Raw genomic sequence first — 17671 nt, forward strand, 5'->3', positions numbered from 1 at the left:
TTATTGTACTGACAAGAAGAGACATGGAGTAGGAGTTATCTTGAAGGAGGAGTTTGTTAGGAATGTCCTAGAGGTGAAAAGAATGTCAGATAGACTTATGAGTCTGACACTGGAAATTGAAGGTGTGATGCTCAATGTTGTTGGTGGCTATGAACCACAGGTGGGATGTGAATCTGAAGAGAAGGAGAAGTTCTGGAATGAGTTGGATGAAGTGATGCAGAATATTCCCAGAAATGAGAGAGTGGTCATTGGTGCAGACTTCAATGGACATGTTGGTGAAGGCAATAGAGGGGATGAAGAAGTGATGGGCAGATTTGGTATCCAGGATAGGAATGCAGAGGGACAGATGGTGGTAGATTTTGCAAAAAGGATGGAAATGGCTGTAGAGAACACCTTTTTCCAGAAAAAACAGGAACATAGGGTAACTTATAAGAGCGGAGGTAGGAGCACGCAGGTAGACTACATCTTGTATAGACGAGGTAACCTGAAAGAGATCAGTGACTGCAAAGTAGTTGTAGGTGAGAGTGTAGCCAGACAGCATAGGATAGTGGTTTGTAGGATGACTCTGGTGACAAGGAAGATGAAGAGGACAAAGGCAGCGCAGAGGACAAAGTGGTGGAAACTGAAAAGGGAGGAGTGTTGCATGGTTTTCAGGGAGGAGTTGAGAAAGGGTCTGGGTGGTCAGGGTGAGCTTCCAGATGATTGGACAACACCAGCTAGTGTTATCAGGGAGACAGGTAGAAGAGTACTTGGTGTGTCATCTGGAAGGAAAGTAGATAAGGAGACTTGGTGGTGGAATGAGGAAGTGCAGGAGTGTATACAGAGAAAGTGGTTAGCGAAGAAGAAGTGGGATACTGAGAGGACTGAAGAGAACAGACAGGAGTTCAGGGAGGTGCGGCGAAAGGTAAAGATAGAGGTAGCAAAGGCAAAACAAAGGGCTTATGATGACTTGTATGCTTGGTTGGATAGTAAGGAGGGTGAGAATGATCTATACAGGTTGGCGAAACAGAGATAAAGATGGAAAGGATGTACAACAGGTCCGGGTGATAAAGGACAGAGAGGGAAATGTATTGACAGATGCTAGAAGAGTGATGGGAAGATGGAAAGAGTACTTTGAAGAACTGATGAATGTGGAAAATGAAAGAGAGGCAAGGGTAGAAGAGGTGATTATCGTAGACCACAAAGTAGCAAAAATTAGTAAAAGTGAAGTGAGGAAGGCATTGAAGAGGATGAAGAGTGGAAAAGCAGTTGGTCCTGATGATATACCTGTGGAGGTGTGGAAGTGTCTAGGAGAGGCAGCGGTAGATTTTCTGACTAGATTATTCAACAGGATCTTAGAGAGTGAGAAGATGCCTGAAGAATGGAGACAAAGTGTGATGGTGCCTATTTTTAAGAATAAAGGGGATGTGCAGAATTGTGGCAACTACAGAGGGATAAAGTTGATGAGCCATACAATGAAGTTATGGGAAAGAGTAGTGGAAACTAGACTGAGAGCAGAAGTCAGCATTTGTGAACAGCAGTATGGCTTCATGCCTAGGAAGAGTACTACAGATGCAGTATTTGCAAGTCTGGAGTGGCAGAGAAGTATGTTAGACTGGTGCAGGACATGTATGCTAGCTGTGAGACACTGGTACGGTGTGCTGTCGGGGTAACCGAGAAGTTCAAGGTGGAGGTGGGACTCCATCAGGGATCAGCTCTGAGCCCCTTCTTGTTCGCAATGGTGATGGAAAGGCTGACAGATGAGGTGAGACAGGAATCCCCATGGACCATGATGTTTGCGGATGACATTGTGATCTGTAGTGAGAGCAGGGAACAGGTAGAGGAACATCTAGAGAGGTGGAGGTATGCTCTGGAAAGGAGAGGAATGAAAGTTAGTCGCAGCAAGACAGAATATATGTGTGTGAATGAGAGGAACTCGGGTGGAACGGTGAGGCTACAGGGAGTGGAGATCAAGAAGCTGGAGGATTTCAGGTACTTAGGGTCAACAGTCCAGAGCGTAGGAGAGTGTGGAAAAGAGGTGAAGAGACGGTCCAAGCAGGTTGGAATGGGTGGAGAAAAGTGTCAGGGGTACCAAGAGATAGAAGAACATCAGCCAGAATAAAAGGAAAGGTGTACAAGACAGTGGTGAGACCAGAGATGATGTTTGGACTACAAACTGTTCCAATGACCAAAAGACAGGAGGCAGAACTAGAGGTTGCAGAGATGAAGATGTTGAGGTTCTCTTTGGGAGTGACCAGGATGGAGAGGATCAGGAATGAGTCTATCAGATCAACAGCACATGGTAGATGTTTTGGAGAGAAGGTCAGAGAAGCCAGACTGAGATGGTTGGGTCATGGACAGAGGAGGGATAGTGAATATATTGTTAGACGGATGCTGGAATTGGAGGTCTGGAGGAAGACCAAAGAGAAGATTTATGGACGTAGTGAGAGAAGATATGAAGGTAGTTGGTGTGAGAGAGGAGGATCCAGAGAATAGGGTTAGATGGAGAAAGTGGACTCGCTGTGGCGACACCTGAAGGGAAAAGCCGAAAGAAGAAGATTTTATCAAATTTATTTCATTTATTTTATCAAATTTATTTGTTATCAAATTTAATTTGATTTGATTAGATTAAATTCCATCAAATAAAACTGAAAAAAATAATCCAATGTGATTTGATCAAATTTATTTAATTTATTTGATCAAATTTATTGGTTATTAAATTCAATTTGATTTGATTAAATTACATTCACTTAAAAAAAACTATAAAATTAATCCAATGTGATTTGATCAAACCTTAATTGAATTGTTATTTAATTCACTTTTATTTGATTAAATTAAATTCAACATCAAACAAAAAAAATAATCCAATGTGATTTGATCAAATTTATTTCATTTATTTTATCAAATATATTTGTTATCAAATTCAATTTGATTTGATTAGATTAAATTCAATCAAATGAAACAAAAAAAATGAATTGAATGTGATTTGATCAAACTAAATTGATTCAGGTTTCATTAAATTCAATTTGATTTGATGAAATTAAATCACGTTGAAATGAAAATCCAAAATTTAATGTCATTTAATGTGATCAAATAATTCGATGCAATTAATGTCTCTTCAATGAATTTGATTTGATACGATCTGAAAATCCAAGTCTTTTTCCAAAACCCTGAAAAAGGGACTAAAGGCGGGAGAAGTTCCTCCTTCAAAGACCTGAAAAGGAGCTTAAAAACGGTGGAAATGAGCGAATCAAAAGATAAATATTGGCAGATTGATCATCTTAAATTAGGGATTATTGTCTTCTGAGCCAGTCTAGGAGGGCTGGTTGCACTCGAGTCCTGGTCCATCTAAGAATAGTCACCCAGGAGGGGTCAGGTGGTGCTGGTGGGGTCTCGGTATCCTCGCGCTCGGGGGTTAAAAATAAACCCGAGCGCCGCAGCAAGTGTGGAACCGAGTAGCGGCGGGTTCCTTACAGGAGCCTAAAAAGGTCTCGGAGGGCTTCTGGCCTCGACCCCCCGCCCGTCTCAGAGGCGGCAGGCCGGGGCGCCGAGGTGGACTAACATTGCCGAAGGCAAGGGAGTTGCCCCAGGGAGTTGCCCCCCGCGTCCTTTCACAATAAAAGTCAAATTGTATTATTTGCCCCCTAGTGCCCCGCCCCCTCGCAGGGATGTCAGGGTTGATGCGCTCCCTCCGCCTCCAGCCGGTGGAATGGCTACAGAATTTGTAGGTAAAGTCTATATATAGTCCCCTGCGCCTCCTTACATGGGGAGGAAGGGGCCTGGCATTCCTCGGGTCGGAAGGGGGGGTCGGAAGGGGGGGGGGGGTATTTTCGGTTCCGTCAGCAAGTCGCCCCCCCGAGCGGCTTCAGGCTGTCCTGCCACCGCTCTGCGCTCTCTTCGTCTCCCGGGGGTAAGTAGCCTATTTCCTTCTGGTTTCCTCTGGATTTAAAGCAGATTAGAACTTTTGGCGATGGTGCCTGTGGGCCAGTGGGGGTGGGGGGGTATTGGGGGGGGGGGGGGACCCCCTCCCCCGTCTGTCCCCACAGTGGGGGGGGGGGTGTTAATATAATAATTGGCTGTAGTTGGGTAGTGTATGTCCCTTGTGGGCCCGCAACGGCCAACCTGCCCCCCGAGCATACCGGGCAGGTAAAGGGGGATGAAGGGGTCGGGGGTGAAGAGGTGGGGTCCGACCCGTGATCCAGGACCCGGACACTTCAGCCAGAACTCTGAAACCAATTTTCGCACAGCAATAGCTCCTTTGGAATTGGTTGTTCGTTCTTGCCAGAGAGGTTGCCAAGGTGAAATCGGCGCCGGTTTCTGCGCCGTGACGCTACGAAGCTGACAGGTTGTCTCTGGGATTTACCTGCCCGCCAGGGACTCTTGCTGCGGAGACGAGGATGTGGTCGGCAGCTCGTTAGCACGCTCTTCACACTCGTTAGCATAGCTTAACCAGTAGTGTCCAATGGTAACTGTTAGCCTGCATGTGTGAGGAGTCATTGAGCACTCGAGCCGATGCTCCGAGCCCCTCTGACGTCATCGGGCGATGAAATCATGATGTTAAATTACAAAATCGACAATGTCCACTGCAGAGACCGCTTCCTCTGACTGTTGCAGGGAACTACTTCCCCGACCCACCACAAGGGGGCGCGCGGATTCACAAATGGATCAATCCGGATGCTGATTGGAATTTCTGCTCCGACGGTTGTCATTTGGTCACACGACAACTCGGGAGCGCCTTCTAAAATGCTTGTTTTCTGGGCCGAATTCTTGCAAGCTGGGGAAGAAGTCCCGATTAAAGAGGATGCCATTCATTATGCTAAGCTAACGAGCAAGTGTCAAAGTCCTTCCACGAGGGCTCGGTGTCCTCCTCGTCTTACCACTGGAAATGTGGTGGGCGGAATGGAGTTTCCTTTCACAGATGAGAACATTTCTCGTGAAGAACGTGGAACGAGCGCCCAAACACCTTTCTTTCGCTGTCGTCAACATGCTGGCAGAGAATTTACATGTCGTCATGGCGACGTGAACAACAAATCTGTTCGTTGTCCTCGACCTCCCGGCTAACACGTCTGGTCTCCCCCTCCCCCCGGACAAGGTCTCCTTGAAGCTTTTCCAGTCATGGCTTCCAAAGTCCAACCTTGGCATAAGAGGACGCACACCAGCCAGGTCAAAACTGATTTTGCGTACCGACACTCTAAACAAGTCGTGAAGCAGCACACGCAGAGGTATGGAGGCTTTTAGGGTGGGAGGGGGGGCGAAAAGAGGAAGAGCTTCTGCTGGCGGCTGAACCTTCACATCTCTGCTGCTGGTGCTTCTGCTTCTGGATCCAACCGGGTTAAGGAAGGAAGTTAGCAAAGGCTCGGAGTACAGGAGGCTGTGGTGCCATCTTACCGTGACGTTGGACGGCCGTCGGGGACGGAACTCCTGCTGAATTCTATAAATCCAGCCGTCTGAAGATTAATATTTGGCGCCCGTGTCGCCTGTTTGAAGTCACCCCAAGTCGAAGGAGATCTCATTGCGCGAATGCTAACGTTTTTGACATGCGGAAGGCGTCCGGTTGTCGCTGCAACTTAAGATTAGCACCATGTACCGTTAGTCTACCGTTGGGGTACCAACATTGACGCACATCCAAGATGGCGTTTCACATGCCAGAGGCTGAAATCCCAATAACGCACCCGTCTCAAAAATGATTGCCGATAGCCGCGGCACAGCTAGCGCCTGCGCCGCCACCCCGCAGCTTCTCCCTGCATTTGAACACGCGAATCATCGACCCGCTACGATGTTTCCGTTTTTTAGCGCATCTGGATACCGGGCTTTGTGCTGAATCACCGTGAGCTAGCTTTGCGGCAGTCCGGCGATGTTGTCCCGAGCCGAGCGCCGTTCTTTCCCGGAAGCCGGGATGTGCTGCTCTGGCTCCTGCGCTATCCCGCGATTTATGTCGCTACCATCGTTTTGACTACGATCACCCCATCGCCATGGCAACTAACCGCATTCTCACTTTGGTTAGCGGCTGCAGAAGACCAAAGTGAAGTTTGGATTACCGCCGCCAAAAGTTCCCTTCGTATTTCCGGGACTTGTATGTTGTAACATACGGGAAGGCTAACCCCCCCGTCCTTCCCCAACCCTCCAGCAAGAAGCTCAGGTGTACAGTTGCGTCCCACGAGCACGCCCAGGACACGGTGGCGATGGCGGAACAAGCCTACACCATCCCGGTGTTCCGGCAGAGGTGAGTCGTGATTCGGATCCTTCGAGTGTCGTCGGCGCCGACAGCGCTGACCGTAGCGCCCGCTAACGATGGGACAAGCTAATTCGTAACCCCCACGTTTAAAACAACGGCAAAGCTCTTAACTTCACTTCAACCCGGACCTCATCTTTGTCGTTTAGATGAAGGGAACATCACCAATTGTTTGATTGACTCACTCGATGTTGAAAGGTCGATGAAGTGCCATGTGTAGTCTGAGCTAACAGATGATAGCCGGCTAATGATAATCTGTCGGTTAGCACGGTAACATCATGACTGACGGGTCGCGCCGTAACCTAAGAGTTGTCGCTTTTGTTTTCCGTCGCCAAATTTGTGAATTTTCCTGGTGGCAGGACTTCGGAGGAGACAGAGGAGTACCAGCGCGTTAGCGCCAACGTCGGGAAGGGATTAGCTGTAATCCAGGAGGAGCTACACAGGATGAGGATGGCCACCAAGGTGCAGGTGGAGAGTCTGGTCATTGAGAAAGAGGCAAGTCCGATGTTTTCTATCTCTGTCTTGGCCATTTAGCAGCGTCCTGCTAATCAGGAGTTCCAAGTTAGCTTGTTGATTTCAGTTACCACCTGGGGAGCCACAAGTGGTTCATAGAGCAGGAGGAAATTAGCCAGAACCGCTTGCTGAAGTTCAATATTTATGCTCCGTCTACGGAGGCGACACTCTGTTTTACATTCCCGTTTATTTGAGGTCAGAAATGTTCCATAAGAACCACGACTGTCCAGAAGCGAGCGGAACTTCAAACCGGAAGAAACATGTGACGCCTCCTCTTCGTCCAGGTTCGGGAAATGATGGGCAGGAGGTCTGACATGCCGGAGGAAATCCACCGCCTGCCGGACTTCCTGGTGGCCCTGCGGCCTCACACCGTGTGGGAGAAGATGTCCGTCAAGCTGTTCTGCACGGTGGAGGGGAACCCGCGACCCATCGTCAAATGGTGAGAACCCTCGCTCTTGGTGATCATCCGGGGCCTCTAAGGCGGTAAAAGGGAGCGGCTTTAGACGTCAAGGCGGGAGCTGAGTCTGAGGTTCAGTTCCCTGCTGGTGATTTATTCGGCGGCGTGAAGAGTGAACTAGCTTCTACAGCTAATATCGCCTTCTGACTCCCTGCAGGTATAAGGGAGGAGTACCGGTGGACCCACTGAGCGCTCCGGGGAGGTACAAGATTGAAAACAAGTATGGAGTCCACAGTTTGATCATCAGCAGGTATGACCGCTCTCCGTCCGCTGGAGGTTATCGTGTTCTCGATGCTAACGGTAGCAGTGGCCATGTCGGAGGGAAAGGAATCCAGAAGCCGGGACTGGAAGGGAAGTGCTACTCCTCGCTCCCGGAGGTCGGACTTTTGTTGGTAGTAGTGGGGGTGAGGTAAATAAAATATACTCCCGAGTCGCTCAGAGGAGCTGCGACTGCAGAGGCGAATTTAGACTCCAGCTCTGTCCGTCATCCTCAAGACTCCTCAGCTGTTCGGCAAGTGCTGACCTTTGCATCGGTGGGGCTAAAAATTCTACCAGGACTCCCCCTGCCCCTCCCCTTCTCCATATCCCTCTTTCTCTTACCCCCTCCCCCCCAACTAGATGGTTCTTGTTCACCAGAATTGTTCAAGACAAGTATTGGGCGCCAACAAAAAGGTCTGTGCACTGTCCACTGCCCCTCCTTAGCACCCCCTCATCCCCCCAGCTTCCCCTTTCTCTTCTGCAATGGACAAAATGATCCACCATTAAAATAGTTTCCCAGGCGAGGGTGGGGGGGCATTTCTTCCTTCTGTTCTCACCCCTGGGACTCGTCCCGGCGGCGGCAGCTGCCTCGCCTCCTTTCCCGGGCACTCCGGACGGCTGAGGTCATCTTTTGAAAGCGGGAGCGACGCTTCGTCTTCCAGCTCCTAAGGAACCTCTGACAGACGCTGACAATGTTTGGAGTAAACTAATAAACGAGCGATGATGTACGAGGGGAACCGGATACAGCAACGACACCCGGGTCGATCGGCGCTAATGCTTCGGAGCTACAAGTACGGGGTCGGTCACATGATGCACTCGGAGTTCTCGAGTGTGCCGGTCCACTGACGTCTCGCCGCAGATGTTCTCAGGTCGCCGTGATGAAAACTCGGGATATTTACAACCCAAATGTTGTTCGTCTTGATCTGGATTCAACGGTAGCTTCAGACAAGTTGATCGTGATGGTTGTGTTTCAGGTGCGTTGTGAGCGACACCGCCGAGTACAGCGCCGTGGCCACCAACTGCCACGGCACCGCCACCAGCAAGGCCATGGTCGCCGTGAAAAGTAAGTTCCTCCTCTTTGTCCTTCATCCAAGCCAGATTCCCGCCGCCGCTCACAATGTTCTCTTCTCCTGACAGGAGCATCTGGAGCCGGGGAGTCCTGCCAGCTCGGCATGGGTGAGCGACGCCTCGCGTGATCCGGAAATCCCGCTTTGCGCCGGATGGTATTCTGGATCGGGTTGTAGTTTCTTAGGAGAACATCCAACCGGTGCTTCTTTGGTGGAACCAAAGATCCGGTCTCAAACTGACAAATTCAGACAAATTGGACAGATAAAGCTGTTGCGCAAGGTTAGGCCATTGCTATGGTAACCAGGCAAACCTTTGCCAGGTCAGATTTCCCCAGAGCAGAGGGGGAGCAAACACAAGTCTGCTGCCCCCCAGTGTCGGAGTTCTACATAGCATTTTACCGGGACGGCCGAGTCGTAACACCGGCACCCCTTCCCTTCCCTTCCCTTCCCTTCCCTTCCCTTCCCTTCCCTTCCCTTCCCTTCCCTTCCCTTCCCTTCCCTTCCCTTCCCTTCCCTTCCCTTCCCTTCCCTTCCCTCCAGTGCCACACCTGACAGAGATCCATGCCAGCAAGCTGGACGTCACCTTGCTGGACCGCTTCTCCGTGACCTTCGGCGTGGAGGGCGGCTCTGTCAGTCTGGTGTGTTCCATGGTCGTCGTCCCCGACCTGCCCAACCTCCCTCCGATCGTCCAGTGGTACAGGGACGGTGAGACGAATCCCAGAGCTTCTTTTGCAGTCGTACCTTAGGGTACTACTTCTGGTACGACTATATGTAAGCTAACGGACACTCCCCACGATGGTTGTTCAACAGATAAGCTGCTGAAGGCCGGGAGGCTGGCAGAGATGTCGGTGGGTGGAGGCGCCGCCCGCCTGGCACTCCCCCACCTGGCCAAGGACGACGAGGGTCTCTACACCATCCGCATCTTCACGAAGAACGGGACGGCCGAGCACAGCGCCTACTTGTTCGTCTCAGGTGGTACCCCTGATTTATGCATTGAGCTCGAGGCCATACCCCGTTTGCTCGGTCCGAGCTAGATGTCGGAGCTTCTCCTCTAATTCCACGAGGGATCGGTGATGGATCCGGCTGTTTTTTTCTGTGTCTTGGTCTCACAGATGCTGCTCCCGCCACTGCAGGCGCCCCTGGCGCACCCATGAGTGTCAAGGCCTACGACATCAACTCTGACTATGTCCTGGTTGCCTGGAAACCTCCCAACACCGTCAACGAGGCTGCGATCAGCGGATACTTTGTGGACAGGTCAGCTGGGAGTCCTTTTTCGGAGCAGAGAAGTCCTGACGTGTCGGGTCGGGAAAGGTTTCATGACCAGACGAAGGAGGTTCAAGGAGGTGGCACTTGTACGCGCCCTTCCTGATCTAGCATGAACCTTGGTCGCAAATGAAACCAGCAGAAATTATCTGGGGGGTTTTTGTCCTCGGTTCCGGTCTTGTCGAAGAAAGAAACCCGTCCTTGTAAGCGATGTCTTTTCGGCTGATGACGCCCTGCTCTCCTGGGGTGCAGGTGCGAAGCCGGAAGCGACACCTGGGTCCAATGCAACGACGCCCCGGTGAAGGTGTGCAAGTACCCGGTGCACGGCCTGGCCACCGGTCGCTCTTACCACTTCCGGGTCAGGGCGGTGAACAGCGCCGGCATCAGCAGAGCGTCCCGCAGGTCGGAGAAGGTGACGGCCCTGGACGCCGCAGAAAGCGAGAGGCTCCAAGGTACAGATGAAGGTAAACACTCGGGACGAGACGGCGGGATTGGAACTTCTTCCTCACGGACGTGTTGTTCTGTTGGCAGTCATTAAAAGGGAAGGGAAAACCGACATTGTCATCAAGGCTGATGACCTGGAAGGTACGAGGACCGGCGGACTCCGGATCGATCTTGGTTTTTGTCCGAACACTAACAAACTTCCCTCCCTGACGAGCTAATCGAAACCGTAACAGCAACTTTTCCAGGAGTGTCAACAAGCGTCTTCCGCCTTTACATGTTGGGATGCCGGTACTGCCGAATCACACGGTCCACTCAAACTCCAAAAATGGGAGTTGCCTCCAAGAGGCTTGGGTCCATGAGACTCAACCCTGAGCTACAGAACATCCAGGGAAGAACCCTGGAGGTCCAAGTCCACTGGAACACAACCGTCAACCGTGTCCCAAACCTAAAGAACCTTCCTGAAACCGTCTGAGTCCACTCGGGAGGGGTATCCCCACGGCAACGTGTTGAACGTCATCGCCGTGGTCGAATCAGGGTCCTGATCAACGCAATTCCTGAATCTCCAATTTAATCCCTCCAATCCCCTGACGTCACTTAACTCCGCCCACCTCCTCCCCCCGTTGTAACCGTTGCCGTGACGCCGTCGACCTAACGGAACCCCCACTTTACCCGTCCTTTGTCGCACCCGCGGGGCAGGGGGGCACCACTGCAGAAGTCCCATCCTGCGCTACCACCTCCTACCTGAAGGTGTCTTGTAAGAGAAGGGACTTAGCTTGTAGCTTGGATTTTAGCATGACATGAATTAAATTGTCAACAACAACAGTGCTTTTCTTGTAGTTTAGTGGATTTGAGGGCAATCAGGCTCCTCAAGCTAAAGTACCATCTGGAATGATCCAGAATGAAGAGCACCTCTGTTGTCTCTCGAGTCTAGATTCCAAGAAGGTGCTAATCTAGGACTTCTGCAGGCCCCTGCCCCCCAAGCTATCCCCCACCCCTCCACGCCACCGTTCTGTCCTCCAACCCATTCAATCCCCATCCAGGCGACGTAACCATCCCGGGGGAGCCCACCGACGTGCACGCATCCGAGATTTTCAAATCTTACGTGGTGCTGAGCTGGACGCCCCCGAGTCCCCGCGGCCGAGCGCCGCTGTGGTACGTCGTGGAGAAGGTGCGTGTCCAGCCCCCGCCCCACCACCTGTCTTCCCTTGAAGTCCCTTGAAAGCCAGTACATGTGTTAGCGTTTTTTTAGCTAACTGTGTTAGCCTGACGGGTATGATGGATTATATCTGGTACTCATTACCTCTCACAAAGCTACTAGTAGCTCTGGTGGCTCTCAATGTCCCGTCTAGGTTAAGCCCCACCCCAAAATACCGGCCATACCGCCAGCCGTACCGCATCTTTTGGGTCCCAAAGGCCAATTGTTTTGGTCATAAGCCACCCAATCAGGGCACAGTTTGTGCCCGATGTCGCTAAGCTAATTCTAAATCCAGCCTTAAACCTGAAAGCTCCCCAGCGCTTCCTCCTACTTCCAAGATGGCTGCTCCTTCTCACGCACCACCTCCCCCCCCCCGATTCTCCCACAGTGCTCGGCGGGCACGGGAGCGTGGCAGCGGATCAACACGGCGGTCAAACTGCTGTCGCCACGCTACCCCGTCTTTGATTTGCAAGACGGCCACGAGTACCAGTTCCGGGTGTTTTCGGTGAACGCGCACGGCTCCAGCGGGCCGTCGGCGCCCTCGGAGAGCATCCAAAAGGCCGACCCGGACGGTAAGGGCCCGTGGACGAGTTCACCGGCAGACACAACCTGGACACAAGGCAAGATAAGATAAGGAAGGGTAAGATGAGGGAAGCTAGCATCGGGTAACGTGAAATGGGATAAGGCGAGATTAGCTAAGGGAAGCTAATATATGTTAGGCTACAGTAAGATAACCCAAGCTAAGGTTGGCGTAAACAAGGGTAGCAAGATAAGAGAAGGTAAGGCAGACCTTTAACAGTCCCCGGTTATTGATTACTGCAGTGATTGGGACTGACAGGCAATCAATTGGTGTCTGGATGGATACAGAAGGCCAACAGAAGTGACCGTTTGCCAGATGGAGCTTCAGAGGTGGAGTCAGTGATCAGATGTTCTTATGATCTGAAGTTTACATGTTGTGATTTTAACGATTTGCTATAAGTTGCTTGTCGGTGGGGAAGCAGCCTCTGGGTTCAATGAAAGGAGAACGCAAGCAGGGGTTCCTCTTGGGTTCCTCTGGGGTCTTCAGTTAAGGTCTGTGTTCTCTGCAGGTCTGGAGCCGTGGGTGGGTAAGTGCCTCACCGCTCTACCACGTATGCTCTCTAACCACACACTCGGGAGTTAGCGTAGCCACGGCAAGCTGTTTTCAACGAAGTAGCTGGACATCTTGATGCCGCATCCTCCTTCCCTGAACGTGTCTTCAGACTCTGTCCGACATGTATTTTCTTGTGACGACGATGCTGCGCCTGCCTGATCCGCCATTTTATCCGCTCACCCCCTTCTCACAGCTCACCTAGCGTTAGCCGTTGTCTTGTCACTGGTGTTTTATCTTAATCGGCACCTTGAAAATGAACATCGAACTCCCTTCCCCAACCTGATCCCGATGGCTAAAGTGGAGAACTTCTGATCTGTTTACTTCCTTGCTAATTATCTGCATACCGCCGCTGATAATTAGCCTTCACGCAAAGGGTGATTTGGCGAGGTGATTAACCAAACCCGCCTTTTCCGTCAGGTGTGCCCTCTGCCCCCGGGAAGGTGGTCGCCACCAGGAACACCAAGTCGTCGGTGTTCGTCCAGTGGGAGGCGCCAAAGCACCCGAAGAACCTGATGGGCTACTACATTGACGGCCGCGTGGCCGGATCCAAGGACTGGTTCCCCTGCAACAACAAGCCCTTCAAGCACAACAGGTGGGCGGCGACTTAATCAACGTCAAGACTACAGGACGCACTCCTGCAGTGTTTCGAGAGTCAAAGCGTTTATTGTCATATGTAGAAACGCATTTGCCTTTTATTCATCTGCTCCGATGCTACTCCCTCCCCCAGGTTCGTGGTCCACGGTTTGACATCAGGTGAGACCTACAACTTCCGTGTCCAGGCCGTCAACGTCTTCGGCCTCAGCGAAGAGTCCCAGGAGTCGTCCCCCATCTCTGTGCACCCCGCCCTCGGTAAGAGCGCCGCCTCTTGGCCCGTCCACCAAAGAACATCCGCCTCGGACCAAATAACCGCCTCGTGTCCTCGCACGGGGACGGTATGCTCGGAGGTGCCTCCGCCTTTAGCGTCCAGTCCCAACATATGGAGATACTTTGGCACCTTTCGGGAATCGCGAGACAGGAAGTGGACATCGCGGCCTCCCGGACACAGTTGGCACAGCAGCTGCACCACTGAAGTCCAACCCAGGCCCAGAAGCATCAATTCAATAGATTGAATACATATATTTGCAAATATTTAAGTATTTACAGTGTGAAATGAGGTTGCCTTCCGCTCCTCTGATGTTCTCCATTGTCCCGTCCAGGCCAGGGCTTCCTCTTCGGTACGTACCCTATTCTGTCCTCCTTCCCCCGCCTCTCCCCGCCACTCTTCACTTCCTCCACCTTGACTTTCCAGGGTTTTGTAGTGAAGCACTTTGTCGGCCTCACAGCTCCACGTGGTACCGCGGCATCGCATACAAGCAAAACAAAAGCATGCGCTGAACAGCACTCCGGTTGAAAACCCCCACCTTCTGACGGAGAACCTGTTGTGCCCCAGCGACCCCCGGCGCCCCGTATGCCATCACCATGCTGAGCTCGGACGGCGCCTCCATCACGCTGGCCTGGAAGGCGCCGCTCCACTGCGGCGGCTCCAAGGTCAACGCCTACTACGTGGACGTGCGCGACGCAGACAAACTGGCGTGGAAGGAGTTCAACCTGGCCGCCGTCACCGAGAGAATCGTCACCGTGAGTCGGGGGGTTCTGGCGGTCGCTATGACGACTTTTATCCGAAACTCGGCGGTCGTGGTCGGGGGGAGGTTCCCTTCGTGACATCATTGGGGTTTCCGAGCTGGACGGGTTGTCAGATGAGATGAGATGAGGTGGGAACAGCTTTATTTATCCCGAAGGAAATTGTTGTGCCAGAGTTTCAAGCAAAAACATAACAGTAATAGATAATAGTAGGAGGGAGGGAGAGTAAGAACGTCTCAAGAAGGTCTTAAGTACAAAGATTTGAAGATTCTCTTCGGCTGAAGGAAGAGGAATTAAAAAGTCTGGTAGCCTCAGGTAGGAAAGACCTCCTGTGGCGTTCAGTGGAGCTCCTCGGTGGTATCAGTCTACGACTGAAGGAGCTCCGACAGGACGTCAGTGTCCATGCAGGAGGTGATGGACGTTGTCCATGATGCTGAGGAGCTTCTCTGACACCTGCACCACAGACTCCAGCTCCACTCCCAGGACAGATCCAGCTCTCCTGATGAGCTTGTTGAGTCTGTTAGCGTCAGCTGTCCTGATCCTGCTGCCCAGCACACAACAGCGTAGAAGATGACTGTGGACACCACCGAGTGGTAGAACATCTGCAGCACGGTCCTGCAGACGGTGAAAGATCTGAGCCTCCTGAGGAAGAACAGGCGGCTCTGACCCTTCTTGAAGATGGCGTTGGTGTTCAAAGTCCAGTCCAGTTTATTTGTCCAAGTGGACACCCAGGTTCTTGTAGGTGTCCACAATGTCCACTTCTGTATCCCTGATGGTGACCCTATTCAGGTGGGTCCTTTGTTTCCTGGAATCCAGAACCGGAACCGGCCCGTTTAGTCCGCTTTCACTTCCTGGGTGTCCGTGGGAACAGAGGGTTCACAATCGGAGCCTTGCAGTCAGAAGGACTGTAACCAGGGTAATCGGTCGTTCCGCAGGTGGACAATCTGACCGAAGGGAACTTCTACGAGTTCAAGATCCAGGCCGCCAACATGGCCGGCGTGGGCGTCCCCTCGGCCCCCAGCGACCCCATGAAGTGCGAGGCGTGGACTACGGAGGAGCCGGGTGAGACCCGTCGATGATCCATAATCAGTAGCCGGCAGTCAACCGGATCAACATCAGGAATTCCAGACTCCGGTGGTCAGTCCGGATGTTCTAGCATGTTCCTGCTCCAACTCCTCAGGTCCGGCCTACGACCTGAGCTTCAGTGAGGTCAGAGGTCACTCCTTGGTCCTCCTCTGGAAGGCGCCGGTGTACAACGGGGCCGGCGCCGTCACCGGCTACTTTGTGGACATCGCGAAGAAGGGCTCGGGCGAGTTCTCCACCCTGAACCAGGACGCCGTGAGAAACCGCTTCTTCCAGGTCGGTCCGGTTCCCCTGTGGTTTATCTCGACCCTGAGAGGAACCGGCAGACGCTGAAGTTCTCTGGTCGCCCGCAGGTGAGCGGCCTGGAGGAAGGGGAAACCTACGTCTTCAGGGTCCGCGCCGTCAACGTGCACGGCGTGGGCAGGCCTTCACGGACCTCCGAGCCCATCTGCGCCAAGGCTCTTCCAGGTGAGACACCAGAGGCTCCGGTCACCTTCATCCGGTGGAGCAGGTTCTCCCATGAAGCCAGAAGGTGGAGTCCAGGTGACGGCAGCCTCCTGCGTTTCATTTCCCGCCTTGGTGTCCCGCAGGCACCAAGGAGATCGTGGCCGGAGTGGACGAGGAGACGGGCGACGTCTTCCTGTCCCTGGAGGCCTGCGAGATCAGCGAAACCTCGCAGTTCGTCTGGTCCAAGAACTACAAGGCCATCGGCGACTGCCCGCGGGTCACCGTCAGCGCCAAGGGACGCAGGTATGCTTAGCCGTCCCCCCGCGACCCCAAATCCAGGAACTGGCCTTGCAATTGTCCCGGAACGGAGAACCCGGAACGCAGCGGCCGGTAATGAAGTGGTGTTCTTCTGCTCCTCAGCTCCAGACTGACCTTCACCAACCCCGACAAAGATGATCTGGGCAGATACTCTGTGGTCGTCACGGACACCGACGGCGTGTCGGCCAGCCATACGCTGACCGAGGACGGTATGCGGGGATGCTCGCGGGGAGGGGGCGGGGCCTATTTCTAGTCCGTCGGTCATTGATGTTCCATATCTGGATTGGGTTCCACAGCCCTGAACACCATGTTGGAGCTCAGCCATGCCATCAGGAACCCCAGTGAGTATGAGGGAGCGGATGCTCGCTAGCAAACCTGCCGCCACGGATTTGGACCTCAACCCCCTGTCATCTCCCCGCAGTCATTCCCCTGAAACATGGCCTGAACTACGAGGTTCTGGAGAAAGGCCACGTCCGGTTCTGGGCCCAGGCCGTCAAGCTCTCGTCAGCCGTGTCCTACAGGTTCATCGTCAACGACAAGGAGGTGGCCAGCGGGGAGGTAAGAACACGCGCATTACAGTTTAATCACAGAAATGTAGTCGTGGCTGTAGAAGTCGTGATAGCAACGATAACGGCAACGTGTCTTCTCTTGCCCGATAACCTTGTTGCCATGGACACAGGAGGCGCAGCATGGTACTTCTGGGTACAATCTCAGAGCAAGAGTCCAAACCACCAGGATGTACAAAAGGCCACTATCGTAACTCATTTAAGGCTTTTTAAAGGGGTTCCAGGTGCATTCTTTACTAGGGTACCGGGACATTTGTTATACAGTCAAGGTGGTACCTTTGGCCGACAGATTCTCCTCAAATGACTTCCAAAATGTTCTGGATCCTTCTGGATCGTTCTGCCGGCTCTCTCCGCAGGGTCACAAGATCACCCACGACGTGGCCTCAGGCATCATCCAGATGACGGTGGATAACTTCAGCCGGGACAGCGAGGGCACCTACACCCTCCAGATCAACGATGGGAAGGCCAAGGCCCAGACCTCCCTGGTTCTGGTCGGAGATGGTGAGGCGCCGGGATTCTGCAGCCTAGGGTTCCTCTGGAACCAGATTACCAATTAGAGCGTCGAGTTGTCCGAAAATGTCCTCGTTTCATCTGCAAACTCGTGTCCTCACAAGAGGACAAGCCATCTTTCAATCACCTTGAACTGAACTCCAACCTTCTAGAACGTTTTAGCTCCGACTGACGCCTCTTCCTACCTCATGTCCTCATATGAGGACACCTTTAACTCCAACCTCTCGTCCTTAAATGTGGGGCGTTTTAGTGCTTACAAGAGGCAGCAAAGTCCAAAGTGCAATGGCGGCAATTGGAAAGTACTGTGGAGTACATAACCCTGGTACAGTGTAGTAGTCGTATTCAGAGAGTGCTTACATCCTAAGGCAGATCTTTTGCGCAGAGTTGTATGTTCGATTAGTTGAACCCCGTCTTCAGATGCCACGTTTTCTGGAGATACAAGCAATGGTGTCCTCAAACGGGGACACTGGGTTTGTCGTTCTGTACACAAAGGGCAGAACTATTTATTTTACATCCAAAGTATCTCCTGCACCGAAAGATCAACCCTCTTTGTTGCTACGGTTGGACTCAGCAAGTCCAAATGACAT

The 17671-nt window shown here is 52.4% G+C and overlaps 1 protein-coding gene across 3 annotated transcripts in view; it reads left to right on the forward strand.

Annotated features, from left to right (window-relative positions):
• Window positions 1-3764: 3764 nt before the first annotated feature.
• myom2a (myomesin 2a) overlaps window positions 3765-17671 on the forward strand; it is a 22375-nt gene continuing 8468 nt past the window's right edge. The window contains exons 1-26 of one of the 3 annotated variants that reach the window (XM_086156556.1): window positions 3765-3889; window positions 5072-5201; window positions 6107-6202; window positions 6571-6706; window positions 7009-7163; window positions 7339-7431; window positions 8414-8502; window positions 8577-8615; window positions 9047-9211; window positions 9317-9478; window positions 9619-9760; window positions 10022-10221; window positions 10301-10354; window positions 11254-11381; window positions 11797-11980; window positions 12958-13132; window positions 13268-13389; window positions 13970-14157; window positions 15096-15222; window positions 15341-15519; window positions 15597-15711; window positions 15834-15993; window positions 16111-16217; window positions 16305-16349; window positions 16430-16566; window positions 16931-17075. In XM_086156556.1, the coding sequence (XP_086012682.1) occupies window positions 5095-5201; window positions 6107-6202; window positions 6571-6706; window positions 7009-7163; window positions 7339-7431; window positions 8414-8502; window positions 8577-8615; window positions 9047-9211; window positions 9317-9478; window positions 9619-9760; window positions 10022-10221; window positions 10301-10354; window positions 11254-11381; window positions 11797-11980; window positions 12958-13132; window positions 13268-13389; window positions 13970-14157; window positions 15096-15222; window positions 15341-15519; window positions 15597-15711; window positions 15834-15993; window positions 16111-16217; window positions 16305-16349; window positions 16430-16566; window positions 16931-17075 (3250 nt within the window). In that variant the 5' untranslated portion in view covers window positions 3765-3889; window positions 5072-5094. Of the gene's footprint in view, window positions 3890-5071; window positions 5202-6106; window positions 6203-6570; window positions 6707-7008; window positions 7164-7338; window positions 7432-8413; window positions 8503-8576; window positions 8616-9046; window positions 9212-9316; window positions 9479-9618; window positions 9761-10021; window positions 10234-10300; window positions 10355-11253; window positions 11382-11796; window positions 11981-12957; window positions 13133-13267; window positions 13390-13969; window positions 14158-15095; window positions 15223-15340; window positions 15520-15596; window positions 15712-15833; window positions 15994-16110; window positions 16218-16304; window positions 16350-16429; window positions 16567-16930; window positions 17076-17671 lie in introns of all 3 variants that reach the window. The other 2 variants (XM_086156557.1, XM_086156558.1) reach the window with 2 other exon arrangements.

This window comes from Fistularia commersonii, chromosome 12 (assembly GCF_037954325.1).
Source record: "Fistularia commersonii isolate RoL2024-O1a breed Wild chromosome 12, RoL_Fcom_v1.0, whole genome shotgun sequence".
In the NCBI taxonomy this organism is placed as follows: Eukaryota; Metazoa; Chordata; class Actinopteri; order Syngnathiformes; family Fistulariidae; genus Fistularia; species Fistularia commersonii.